The sequence below is a fragment of the Rattus rattus genome, chromosome 9 (genome assembly GCF_011064425.1).
Source record: "Rattus rattus isolate New Zealand chromosome 9, Rrattus_CSIRO_v1, whole genome shotgun sequence".
In the NCBI taxonomy this organism is placed as follows: Eukaryota; Metazoa; Chordata; class Mammalia; order Rodentia; family Muridae; genus Rattus; species Rattus rattus.
Genome location: NC_046162.1, coordinates 52314204 through 52328901, shown reverse-complemented (window position 1 = coordinate 52328901; position 14698 = coordinate 52314204). Strand labels below are relative to the sequence as shown.

General features: G+C 39.6%; 1 protein-coding gene across 1 annotated transcript in view; it reads left to right on the top strand.

Annotated features, from left to right (window-relative positions):
* Ca10 (carbonic anhydrase 10) overlaps window positions 1-14698 on the top strand; it is a 489824-nt gene that overhangs the window by 75869 nt on the left and 399257 nt on the right. Inside the window, exon 2 of the mRNA XM_032911624.1 lies at window positions 3822-3896. Coding sequence (XP_032767515.1) covers window positions 3822-3896 — 75 coding nt within the window. The remainder of the gene's footprint in view (window positions 1-3821; window positions 3897-14698) is intronic.

Below are 14698 nucleotides of genomic sequence, written 5' to 3'. Positions count from 1 at the left end.
AGAGGCTGGAAAGATGACTGGGTGGTTGAGAGCGCTTACTCTTTCTCCACAGTATATGAGTTCAGTCCAGCTCTGTGAGCTCTGATACCCTCTTCTGGCCTCCACAGTCAAACACATAGGTGTCATACACTGGTCCAGATAAACATAAATTAAAAACAAATTCATAAAGTAATTTGGGAAAAAGATATATAAGACCTAAATTGTTGAATCCTGATTCAAACTATGAAAGACATCCAAGACACTCCCCAACTACTGGCCCTCAGAGTAAAGAAAGAAGACTATGATTTGTTTGTTTGTTTGTTTGTTTGTTTGTTGTTTATTTTAGTCTCAACAGTCCTGATGAGACAAAGGTGAGTGAGTTTGATAAGATTGAGGAATTTCTGTCTGAGAGAAGGAAAAGTTGTGAATTATGTCTGATGAAGAGCTGGTAGATGGAGTTCAGGCCAACTGCTTTCAAGAGTGTGGAAACACACATCTTTTCCAGGCTGGCTACAGGACCAGCAAGGGCTAAATTGAATTTTTAATAAAATATCAAGATTTAGTTTTGATCTATTTTGATAGGTGGTATTGCCTGTGAATTATACTTAATGTACACTCAGCTAAGTGTTAGAAAGTGTTTTAAAAAAAGCCATTAGGCTGGACTGTTCCATGTGTTGTCTATATTCTATGTCCATGCTCTGAGTTACTTTGGAATCTTCTCTTGCTTCTATGGTCATGCCCTTGAACATCCTGAGAAAGAGAAGGAAATGTTGTCTGTCATGTAGTGCTCAAGAGTGGGGGGAAAGGGGAGACATCAAAGTACTTTCTGAATTTTAACTCGTTTTTCTCTAGTACAGAGGTATGTTCTATGTCAATCCGTTTAATCTCGTTTCTGGATCTGGTCATGCCTTTAGTGCATCAAGTGCAACAGAAACATCTAGACGCTGTACCACACAGGAAGTCAGAAGCCACGGAATCTGGTGCATGCTCCTGCACCCACTCCCTAGATTCATACAGAGCAACTTGGAGCTGATGATGTTCCAGATCTACAAATGGTCCTTGGTCACTCTTTTGTGCATTTCTAAAGTACCCAACCCCACTGTCAGTTTCAGATTGGATTTGTCTAGTGTCGATAACTATTTGTCACCCATGGTGCTGCAGCTGTAGGATTCCAGTCTCATAAGCAGGTTGAAAGTATGACAAGTGTGTCAGCAACCTCAAGGGATTTAGCAAGTTCCTTGTCAACATGAAGCCTTGTTCAAGCCCGATGCACTGTGCCCATCATTTGGAACACAAAATGCTGCATCTCGGAGTTGGGATCTTTCAAAAGGAGGTTGAATGAAACTAAGACAACAAATAAAGGCTAAATATTCAACTCATTCAAGCAAATTACCAGTTTTGTTGCATCTCCTGAGTTATCTTCCATAAACTGAGATCAAAAATAAGAATGTAGTTTAATAAAAATTAATATTTAATATATATAACTGTTTTATAAAAGCAAGGAAACATACTCTCTGAAATTCATATGCATATGGATCCAACAAGTGATGTGTGTGTATGCATGGATGTATCCTTGCACATCTGTGTGTGTGTGTGTGTGTGTGTGTGTGTGTGTGTGTGTGTGTAGAAGACAAGAAGACCGCAGTTAAATAAGCCAATACAGGATCACTGTGTCTTTACTGCTATAAAATAATGCAAATCCCCTGAGAGTTTGTTATGAGGCTCTAGCAGAAAACCACAGCTATTGCTATACCCTTGACCTAATTAGACATGTCCTTCTGTGTTTGAGGGAGGTCATCCTCCTCTACTGGGTGTGCAGCTTTGGGAAGCACCCACACTTGAGTTTTGGGGTAGTGTTGTTATTTTTCTTGTTGATTTTTTTTGTTTTATTTCATTTTATTTTGAAATAGAGAACATGCAGTTGGATGGGTAGAGAGGTATAGAGGATCTTAGGAACAGAAGTTCTTGAGATGGGACAGAAAAGAATATAATCAAAATGTAAGAAAAATACTTTTAAACAAAAACTTTTTAAAAATCCCCAAATAACTATAAAACCATAAGAAGAAATTTATATGCTAGTAAGATATTTGAAGAAAATAAAAAGGAGGGTTCTTTTCTTTTTTTATTGGATATTTTTTATTTACATTTCAGATGTTATCTCCTTTCCCCCACCATTTCTCACCTCTCTACCTTCTGACCCTGATATTCCCCCACACTGGGGGGTCCATCCTTGGCAGGACCAAGGGCTTCCCCTCTGCCTGGTGCCCAACAAGGCCATCCTCTGCTACATATGTAGCTGGAGCCATAGGTCTGTCTATGTGTACTCCTTGGATGGTGATTTAGTCCCCAGGATCTCTGGTTGGTTGGTATTTGTCGTAGTCAGGATTTCTATTCCTGTACAAACATCATAACCAAGAAGCAAGTTAGGGAGGAAAGGGTTCATTCAGCTTACACTTCCATGTTGCTGTTCATCACCAAATGAAGTCAGGACTAGAACTCAAGCAGGTCGGGGAGCAGGAGCTGATGTAGAGGCCATGGAGGGATGTTACTTACTGGCTTGCATCCCTGGCTTGCTCAGCTTGCTTGGTTCTTATAGAACCCAAGACTACCAGCCCATGGATGGTACCACCCACAATAGGCTGGGTCCTCCCCCCTTGATCACTAATTGAGAAAAATGCTTTACTGCAGGGTCTCACAAAGGCTCCTTTTCCTGGATAACTCCAGCTTTTGTCAAGTTGACATACAAAACTAGCCAGTACAGTGTTGTTGTTCTTATGAGGTTGCAAACCCCTTCAGCTGCTTCAATCCCTTCTCTAACTCCTCCAATGTGGACCCCATTCTCAGTTCAATGGTTGGCTGCGAGCATTCGCCTCTGTATTTGTCATGTTCTCGCTGAGCCTCTCAGGAGACAGCTATATCAGGCTCTTGTCAGCATGCACTTCTTGGCATCAGCAATATTGTCTAGATTTGGGGGCTATATGTATATGGGCTGGATCGCCATTTGGGCAAGCTCTGAATGGCCATAACTTTAGTCTCTGCTCCAAACTTTGTCTCCATATCTCCTCTTATGATTTGTTTTTGTTCCTCCTTCTAAGAAGGACTGAAGCATCCACACTTTAGTCATCCTTTTTCTTGAGCTTCATGTGGTCTGAGAATTTTATCTTGGGTAATTCAAGCTTTTGTGCTAGTATCCATTTATCATTGAGTGCATACCATGTGTTTTTTTTGTGATTGTGTTACCTTACTCAGGATGACATTTTCTAGTTCCATCCATTTGCCTACAAATTTCATGAAGTCATTGTTTAATAGCTGAGCAGTGCTCCATTGTGTAGATGTACCACATTTTCTGTATCCATTCCTCTCTTGAAGGACATCTGTGTTCTTTCCAGCTTCTGGCTATTATAAATAAGGCTGCCAGGAACATAGAGACCATGTGTCTTTGTTGTATGTTGGAGCATCTTTTGGGTATATGCCCAGGAGTGGTATAGCTGGGTCCTCAGGTAGTACTATGTCCAATTTTCTGAGGAACCTCCAGACTGATTTCCAGAGTGGTTGTAAAGCTTGCAATCGTACCAACAATGGAGGAGTGTTCCTCTTTCTCCGCATCCTTGCCAGCATCTGCTTTTGATCTATCCCCTGAGTTTTTGATCTTAGCCATTCTGACTGGTTGTTTTGATTTGCATTGACTAAGGATGCTGAACATTTCTTTAGGTACTTCTCAGTAAGGACTGTGTCCTTAAAGAAAAAGGTGATGCCATGGATATTTATTATTTTTCCTTAACAGCCCAAACGTGACTCCTGTGCCACATCTTAATCTACCTTCTTGTTTGTTTCTCCTTTAGCTCAACAGAATTCACCAAAAATCCATGAAGGCTGGTGGGCATACAAGGAGGTGGTCCAGGGAAGCTTTGTTCCAGGTAAATACACATTTATTTTATCTATTTTTAAAAGCATTTTATTCCTTAAACATTTTTAAGGAGATAGAAGCACTCAAAACCCCACTCATCAGTTGATTACACAACACCTCATTCCTATGCACTAATAAAGTAATAACAAACAAACAAATGAAACCCCAGAATTTGGATTCATACCAATGTTATTTCTACAATGTTTGCTTCATGATCTGAAATATATGGTGAAAGTCAACATAGTCTAACTTAAGCATGGAAATCTATTACATTAAGAGAAGCCTCGTTATATGAGCAGCAACTTAAACGGAACACATTGTTCTTCTTTGTAAACTGGCAATCCTAAGGTTCTTCCATCAACAGAAACCTCTCCAGAAAGGAGGAGGATAGAAGACTGAGAGCAGAAGCTGTTTGTCCACCCTTGATTAGGTGAGGACTGTTCTCCACATTAATGAAACAGGAAGTCTGAACAGACTGACCACAACACCAAAGCTTGCTGGAATGTATGCTATTACTGATGACATTGTGGTAGCATGCATGGTCAAGACTCAGCAGATCAAGCCAAGCACCATCTAAAAATAACAGGACATGAGTGGATTCTGTCAGCAAGCAGGCATTGGACTGAGAAGCAAAAACAGGCTACAGCCAGAAACACCGAGACTGAGTTGAGAAGGAGAGCAGAGGGTCCTGTCTCTCCCACTTCCCTTACTCATGAAATTGTCCTATTCTTGACATAATAGACAGAATTAATAACCTGCATTAACTGTAAAAGCCAGAGGTCATCCTGCAAGACATCAGAAGTGACAGAAGCAAAAGAAAGAACAAGAGTTTAAATGGAAAAGGGCATGGAAGGATGGCATATCCCACAGTACTTCTAACTTGCTAGATGTGAAAGAGACAGAAAAAAAAACCCTCAAGAGTGTCAGTGTATGATCCTCACTCATCCTGGTGCTCAGAACAAAAGATCAAAAGAAACAGCTGAGGGCTCTGAATTTGGTGACAGTCCAAATGTGCAGAGTCCCAGGTCATCTATTTTACTCTTGACTGCTTTGCTTTTCTACGTTTCTATTTCTTCTGTAGAGTTTTTCATATAAACTGTGAAAAGAGAATGAACTTGTAAAATTACTTTAAGCATATCTGTTTTCATTTCTGCCAGGAGGCAACAATAAGTTTTGCTGGTGTGTTTTCATCGGAGGAAGACACTCATGGTACAGGACAGTGGGCTACTCAGAGAAAACCAACCTTCCTACCTTCACAAATATACTATGGCACATGGCATATTGTTCTTTAGCTCACTGTGCACAGAAATAGATTTTAATTCACCAAGAAGTGACAAGGTTTCTAATGACAATAATGTAAGTTACATATGCTATGTCTACTTGAATAAATATAGATACTGTCATTTGATATTTAAAATTAATATTTATAATTTGCAATCCCTCTCTATGATGTAAAATATTTATATTTTGGCAAGAGAAACTATTGGCTACACTCATAGTGGCTCGGAAGTTATATAAATCATTATATTCCTTGTACCTGTGAGTATGAGATTACAACAAATGAAGATAGCCCTTCATTTTTAAATTACTTCTACCTCTGTGGTGCTTGACTTGTCGTTAGATAGCAATGTATGGTGTCTTCAATGTTTCCCTTATACTGCTTGCTATCTATATATCTCTATATCTCTATCTCTATCTCTATCTCTATCTCTATCTCTATCTCTATCTCTATCTCTATCTCTATATCTGTCTATCTACATGTTCAAAACCCCAATCAGACTTGTATGATTCTGCTAAGGCAACCATGGGAAAGAATTCGTAGCCTTCACTTGCAGCTGACTGAAGAGTTCTACTCTTCTTCATTTCCAGCCTGGTTTGCATACATGTTGTAGCTGTAAAACTTGTGATGGAAAGAAACACACAAAGGTCACAGCAGTGGCAAGAGAATGGTTCATTCGGTGCCAGCATCCCCACTTTGGCTATCTTTTGGTGGCATCTGTGCAACACTTGCCTGAGGCAGAGCACCTTGCTCGGAACTAATGAAGAGGAACTGGTACATAGCTCTTACTCAACTATGCTCACCATTTAAAGGGCAAGCTAGACCATAGAGGCAGGGCTCTGGAGAACCAGGTGCAGTCATAGAACTGATAACCGCGATTCTGCCTCTGTGGTGTGTATCAGAATTTCTTCTTGAAACACACACCATCTATTAGTCCCCACCTCAGCAGGCCCTGCTTTACAGGCAAAGCCCAGCTTTTTTGACTCTTCATCCTCCACGCAGCTAATATCAACCATGGTGAGCTCCTTCTGTTTTTGCCAACAACATTGTGATGGCCAATTTATGCAATGGCTAGAGTATGCTACCATACATTTGGTCACAGTTGCCCTGGTGTTGCTGTTGAAGTTCTTTTCTAGGTGAGAACTTTTAAAATCTATCTCTAAAAATCATATATTCTGACTCCCTTCCCTCTCCCTCCCCATACCTCTCTATCATTCCCCCATCATGCCTTGCCATTACATTAGTTCTCTTTCTCTGAACAACTCTCTCTCTCTCTCTCTCTCTCACACACACACACACACACACACACACACACACACACACACACACACACACTTGGGCACTAAAGCCACAAGCCACAATAAAGACAGCAGAATAGAAATCTAGGAAGGTCCAATTTATTATATAAGCCATCGTATTGTCATACCATGGTGTGTGTGTGTGTGTGTGTGTGTGTGTGTGTGTGTGTGTGCGCATGTGCGTGTGTGTAAGATGTGTGTGTGGGAAAGAGAGAGAGAGAGAGAGAGAGAGAGAGAGAGAGAGAGAGAGAGAGAATGAACACACGCATGCTATATAGTACATATATGGAGGACAAAGAACAAATTTTAGAAGTTGATTCCCCTTTTCACCATAATATTAGGAATTGAACTTAGACTATCGTGTTTCTAAGTGGTTTTTAATGCTGAACCATCTCGATTGACCCCAAACTGTTATCTTTCATGGACCACCTTGGGTTTACTTAACCATGGAACTGCCTCACTACTCAATTTGTTCAGTGAGATTATAAACTTCTGATTCCTAGAGGCATTTTGTGCTGGGCTCTCCGTTCCTTCCTGTTCAAAGTAGTTTTATAGATTCAAGTATCCAAGGCTGATGGAGAGAAGGAAGCTGGTTGGGCTTGACAATGCTCAGCAGTACTCAATGGGAAGAAGGAAGAGAATATAAGGTAAGTCTGACAGTTCAGACAAAGAAGAATGAAATCTATCTTGTCCTTCAAGAGTGGGAGATTCAACTTTCCTAAAAATCAGAACCTAAGTAGAACTACTGAAGAGACCAGAATGCTTGGGTGGGACAGGCCATATAACACGGTACTTTTGTTTACCACACATAGATTTAGGCTCTACTTCTGAAAGAGGAAGAATGATAACATATAGCTAAAGTTTGGCAGACCAATCAAATGGGTATAAAAAAAGTAGCTTTTATTCTCTTGATGTAATTGTGGGTTTTTTTAAATTGGATATTTTATTTATTTACATTTCAAATGTTATCCTCTTTCCCGGTTTCCCCTCTGCAAAGCTCTTACCCTGCTTCTGTGAGGGTGGACCCCAACCACCCATTCACCCACTCCTACCTCACCTCCCTGCTTTCCTCTACACTGGGGAATCAAGCCTTCACAGGACCAAAGGCCTCCCCTCCCATTGATGCCAATAAGGTATTGTTATCTCAGAGTCTTACTGCTTCTGTCTGTTAACTTAGGCCTAGTCCTGGAAGCTTCTAGCCTCCAAACAATCTAATCTAGGCCTAGAATGTTTTCAGCCTCTGAGACTTGCTGCTGAATAAGCTCACCCTTCCTAGTTCTTTCTGATCTCTGGCCAAGTGATTAAATTCAGCCGTTCTCACTCAAAATCTTCTCCAAGCTGACTGATTCAATCTGGCTTCTCTTTCTCTGCCTTCCCTGAATTGCTCTGCTTGACCTCAAACTAACTCTAGCAATCTGTTTTAACCTTCTGGCTCCTTCTCATTCTCTGGCTCATTCTGCCTTTCATATGTTCTTGCTTCAACCTGTCTCTGTAAAAACTCCCTCAGTGAAACCTACCTCTTTCTCCTTCCTCTCTTCTTTGCCTGCACTGCTCTCTTAAGTACCTTCCCTTTCCTCTCTCTTCTCATTCAGAATTGGGCATATCCTATTCTGATGAATCTTTCTCTGTTTGGTCACTTTGTTTTCTACTCAAATAGACATCACTTTCAAACATGGGTTCTTCCTTCTACAAACTAAATTTACAGTCATTGTTTTGGATCAGATGTGTGTCCTAATGCTACTCTATTATTCTGGACAGAGGGATTAAAGGTGTGTGCTAAGGGTTGAGCCACACCACAACTAGAAACAGGTTTTTCCAGTAAATTTTTTCTTTGAGTTCACAATGTGATAAAATATTCTGCCACACAGGAGTATTTTGGAAAACTAGCTATGGCAGATAAGAGAGAACAACAACTTTGTTTTAATTGTTCAGACAACGAACTTCTGAAACAAAAGACTATGGACCCCTATGCCACCCAGGACAAAATGTCGATGGCCTCAAACTTTTGGCAATTAAAGCTTGTTAGGGGAAGGGAAATGCCATTTTTTCCAGTGGTGTAGCCACAGGTAAATTTCATAGACTCCACTCAGTAACAAGCCACTTTTCCCTAGCCAAACACAAAAGACAGAGAGAGATTTCTTTGAAAGAAGTACTCAAATGAGACAGGGAGGGAATGAGGGGAGGAATGGGGGAATGAAAATGACTAAAATCCAATTACATAAATGTATGAAACTTCAATAACAAAAACAAAATAAATGAAATATATGTTAACACACAAAAAACTCCATTAGCTTAACTATGCTGTTGGGGAATTAACAGAGAGTTTGTTTAGTACCATTTAAATTGTATTTATTAAATAATAAAATGTGTGTTATAAATATATCACATGTATATAACACATTTTTAATTTAGTGTAAATACACACATTTCTTTAGCACACTTCTAGAATATGTGCCAAACACTGGCTATTCACATTCTACTTTTGTTACAAAAATGAGAATCTTTCCTTTGGAGGTGACACTATACTATGAACTATTATTGCATAAAGAGATGACATAACTTGAGGTTTGTAATATAGTAGGAGAATCACTTGCTTAAAGTAATATACAGTCACCGGGCTCCCAAGTATCTGCTTTATGGGTTAATGTTTATGGGGAAGTCTCCTATTCATCCTAAAATAAAGTTATCTAGACTTGCTTCCCTTCTGAAGCCATGAGTTACAACCCGTGGATTATGCATTTTTTCCCCAACCTTATAAAGCGCTGAAGAAGATGAAAACCCTTAGAGTCTGTCACCTGCTAACACTCACTCTATATCACTAGACCTAGGCCCCTTAGCACATTGATCCAGAACATTTTCCCTAGATCTGCTTTCAACAAAGTTGTGTTTGGCCCTGAAATATGGTTCCAAAGAGCTTAGCCTGACATCAATCATTGGAGGCAGTGGGAGAAAGACAGATAAATATATGGTATCTTACAGTATTTCTAGGACCCCTCTCAAAAGTGTTTGGAATTTTCCAAGCCTGAGAAGCCAAAGAGGATATCTCAGGGGAGGTACTGCCATGAGGATCAGTTGCTCACTACAGGGAAGGAAGAGAACTGGTGTTTAAGAAAAAGAAGCAAGACAGCCAAAGGCTTGAAAGCCTGAAAGCCTGGCTCCCTGGAGCAAGAATAGATCTGGGCATTAAGACTAGAGAGCAACAGGGCCTGATTATGAAGTGATGTACCTATTGATACTCTGGACTTGAAAGGTCCTTGAAGAACCACGTATTTTAGACATCAAGTAAAAAGATGATATGTGAATTAAGATGGGAATAGTGAAAATGACAAGAAGAGCCCAGCTTTTATGGATAGGGTACCCCTCTCCTTTCATCACCTGCACACCAGGATATAGCACAGGCCTTCCCTACAAAAGGCACTTGATTTGGCTAAACTGACTTGGGTCAAATTTGTAAAAGTTGCTTTTATTTTCTCAAATGAATTCAGAAGATGAGGGTCGTGTCCAAGCTGTGTGAATACACATGGCTTTGGCTAAACCCAAAGTGTTTTCTTCTCTGTTCTAACTATCCTTAGGCCTAGCCTGGAAGCTTTTTAGCATCCATACCATCTAATTTTTCAAGCAGACTGATTCAATCCAGCATCTCTTGGCTTCTGACTGAATTGCTCTGTGTGGCCTCATATAAACTTTGGCGATATTTTTATATCAATCATTTTTATTGTTATTATTATTAATTTTTATGGACATCAATTTATAAATTAAACTTTATCATAGGTATAACTTTGAAGATTGTTTTAAATTTTCTGGCTTCTTCTCATTTTTTGGCTTATTTTGTCTTCCTGTGTCTAGCTTGTTTGCTCCATAACCTGTCTCTATAAAATTGTCCTAGTAAAACTGTCACATACACACACACACACACACACACACACACACACCCCACCATCTCATCCTCCCCACTCCCTGCCCCCCCAATACACACCTTCTTTTCCTCTCTCCCTGCTCTTAAGTAGCCTCTCTTCCTCTCTGTTCTCCCTGAATTGAGTGTATTTTATCTCTGACTCATTCTGGCAAATATTTCTCTGACTTTTCACTCTGTCTGCCCTTCAATTGAACATCACTTTTAAACATGGCTACTTCTACAAAATAACCATTCTTTAATTGTTAGGGATTAAAAGTATAAGAGGATGGCATGTCTGTATTTAAGAAAGATCATACTGTAATCTAGGGTGTGTCTATTTCTTTGGATGTGATCCCTTGCCAGAGCAGCCATGTTGCTGGATTAAAACCCCCCTACACATAACAGACACATAAGAAAGAAAAGGATAAAAAGAAAGGCCCAACTGCCCAGAAAAAGATGTTCCTTAGCCCTCAAAGTGATTAATACAATCCATATAATAAACAACAGTAATTATTATCATAAGAATAATTGTAATAATATATATTATATATAATACTATACATCAGTACAAACTCTTGTGCATAATACCATGAGAAATCACTTTTTCTCAATTTAATTATTTGTCTAAGGAGCATATGGTTAGGTATGTGTGTGCCAATGTACACATGTGTTAAAACCAACAAACAATTCTGTGGAGTGAGTTCTTGCCTTGAATTTTTATGTGAGTTCTTGGGATCAGAGTAGGGTTATCAGGGGAGCCACTCAGCTGGTCCAACACTACATGGTTTAAAGTCTGGTAGAAATACTTTAGATATCAGGGAGTGCCTACCTGCAAAGTCACAGAAAGCTAGGGCCAGAGGTTGGCAAGGATATTGCCAGTCTTATAAAAGGACTTGGGGATTATTCTAGCCACTAAAGGAAGCCCATGTGATGGCAAACATGGACAAGTTATACACAAGAGACAGGACAAAGTTCACTGTGGTCAGTGCAAAATGACAGACATCAGGTACTTTGATAGTGGATATAGTCAGGAACTGACTGGTGGAAGGGCTTACAAATCATACTTAATGTTTGAATTCAGGTCCTGAGAGTAACTGGAGGAAGAGAAACATTTATGAGCTATTTCATCTCCCTGGAGATAGAGAAATCACCACAAGATCATGAAACTGAGTCCTTGGGCATCAGAATGATTGACAGAGGAACTTGTCACTGTTGTTAGTATTTACTGTCAGGACCGGAGCTAAGAGATTTAATTCGCTCACCATGCCATTCTATGTCCCTTTCTCTAAAATCAACTATAAATGGCTCATCTTAGAGAGTAAACTCTCCCAGAACACTATTTTCCAGCATTTCCTTGTTGGATAGTCTTTAAATCTCAAGACTACTAGATGAATATAATTATCGTCAACCACCTGTGGTTGCATACTGAAGTCTAATTAACTGTGCTTTGCAAAGGACCTGTTCCCTTTGTTTAAAAAAGTCTCAGGCTTGACACCTGTGGTACAAATAGCTCTTCTTTTCTCGTAAACCCTAAGCAGGAAAATAAACTAGAGGACATGATTGTCGCTGATCTAGAATGGCCTCTGGGGTCATAGGTTCCCCATCATTCCTACTGTAGAAACAGAATCCACCATGCACTCTATTGCAATGTTAACAGTCTCTACTTATTTAATCAACACATATTTTTACCACCTCACAGTTTCCTTGGGCCAGAATCTGGGTATGGCCTAGATCTATGAGGATTGCTCTATTGAAGACACCAGTCTGACTGGTGATCATCTAAAGCGAGGATCATAAATGACTTAGAGTAGTCTACTTCCTCTCTCTAGGGATGAGGGCTCAGACTCAGGGGTGTTGCTCCTTTACATGGACTGCTGCTTCAAAGCTATCAAGAAGGTAGCTCTCTCACTTTGAATCTCTTCCTGGGAACTTTGGGGAGTTCTATGTTGTCTTTCACTGAAGATCAAACCCCCTCACAGTAATCTCCTTTGGATTAACTCACAGGCAATTGATGAAGAATTTTATTCACATCGGTAAATTTATTTTTACTACACATAGGAAGGGTTAAAATCCCATCAGATCAAAAACTCCAATTCATACTAAATCTCTGTGTATTATTGAAGCTGAGGGTCCTAGAGCTACCTTAAAATTTGGCCAAACACAATGACTCTCATTTCTTTGTACAGAGAACCAAATAATCTGTTTCTAAAATACCCATCCAAGTTGACTATGGAGTTATCATCCATCTTGGAGGACTGCTACGAGGTAGTGTCTTCTGACATGACAGGAATGTTGTACCCATTAATTCTCAATTACCATAGTTGCCCACAGTCAGTAATTCAGCACAGATGGCGACACATAGACCTCTCCCTTAATGAAAGAGTTATGGACAGTTGACAATTTCTGAGGATAGGCAGGATTTTTTTTCTTCAGAAATGAGCCCCCTCAAATGTCACCCATATTCCAGTGTTCAGACCCATACACACCACATCTAAGTCGCATCTGAGCGACACTCATTAGGATCACTGAACAACACACACATGGAGAAAACATAAATTTAAAACGGGGATTTTGGGGGACACAGGAGAAAGTAGAGGGAAATAGAGGCGGATATGTTTAAAATAGTGTCCATGTTATGTATGGATTTCTCAAAAAGGATATAAAATAAATCCCATATTAATCGCAGCATGGTATTTGAGAATGAAGTAGAAGACATTGTTCTGAAACACTATCTTCAAATCTAGAACTGGGAACTAATATCCTTCGGAAAGGATACTGCCTCCCTTTCTTTTACAAGACTATTTGAAGTAAAACTAGGGAAAGAAGGAAAGCAAAATCTATTCACAACATTTGGAGTCACCCGAATCCCCTTTTCTATCCAGGACTCTAACCTCTGCTTCTGTTAGCACCGCCTCTTCATAGACTCTCAAGCTCCTTCCTCTTCCGAATGAATGTTTACTAGGCATGGCGGCATGAACATATAACCCTAGCACTCAGGACACTGAGGCAGGATGAATTGTGAGATTAAGACTAGGAGAACTACATAGTGAGATCCTGTCTCAAAACAAGAAGAAAGCAAAGGAAAGCATTGTATTGTATCCACTCCATCTACATAACTTTGGAACAAGCTATGAATCACAAGCGCTGAATGTAATCACACCTCTGAAGTCTCTTTTTGCCATCTAAGGTAATACATTCAATTTTTTTTTTGAGGACTAGGCTACGGATACTTTGGGAAAACAATTATTCTTTCTTTAGATATGTCAACTGCAAAGCTCATGGGCGCATAATTACTGATCACAAAACACTTCTGTGCATTTTTATAATAGTCATTGACTTCTTTTAACTTAAGCTACATTTGTGCTATTATTATTTTTCCAGATGAGAAGACAACTTATGACGAGTGACATTATTGACTAAGGTGGTAGGGGCAGTTCTAGAGGGGGGTACGCTCTTCTGCATCATAGTGCCCTCCCACACGGACTACTTCCTGGATGCCATATAGTTTGGTTCCCTTTATTTTCTATTTAAGAAACAAACTGGACAGCAGGCTAAATAAACAAATTCTATACTAGATTAACCCGCTTAAAACTCAGCAGAAAATTATCTTATCTCCAGGTATAATCTAACGTTAGAATGTGATCTATTATTTAAGGATCCCTCTATAATTGTCATCTCTTAAAATACATTTTATTCTGGAAACATCTCAGTTTACAGAATATTGCAAACGTGATGCTGGAAATTTCAACATACTCATTATATCCTACATCGTTATATACAATGCATTTATCACAACTAAGAAACCAAGTGATTTATAGATTATTTGCAGATATTCCGACATTTTCAATAAATTTCCTTTACCAATTTCTAGTCCTTGTTTCAATTTGGGGTACCCTTTACATGACTATGATGTATCCTTAGTCCAGTCTGGGTACTGAGTGTCTCTCAGGGTTTCTTCACTGTGTCAGTGTTTCCAGACTGTTAGTGTAGCCATTTGCTATATAAACAAATTGACAAAACATCCTTCCATCTGAGGTTGCTTGATGATTTGCTCATGAATGAACTGGGACTATAGTTTTGGATGGATGGTTCCGCACAGGAACACTGTCACTTTCATTAAATACTCTTGGTAGTACATTATCATCTCTTGGATTGTACTCATCCACGTCCTCATTAATAATTATGAAAGATTCAGGAAATGAGAGGTTTGCCCATGATGGCACAGCTGGCAAGTAAGGTGCTAGCCACAGAACACAGGTTCTTTGTTGGTCTATAGTATTTCTCCAACCAGACTTCTCGAAAGCCCTGCCTGACTCGGAGCTTTGGGAAATCATTTTCTT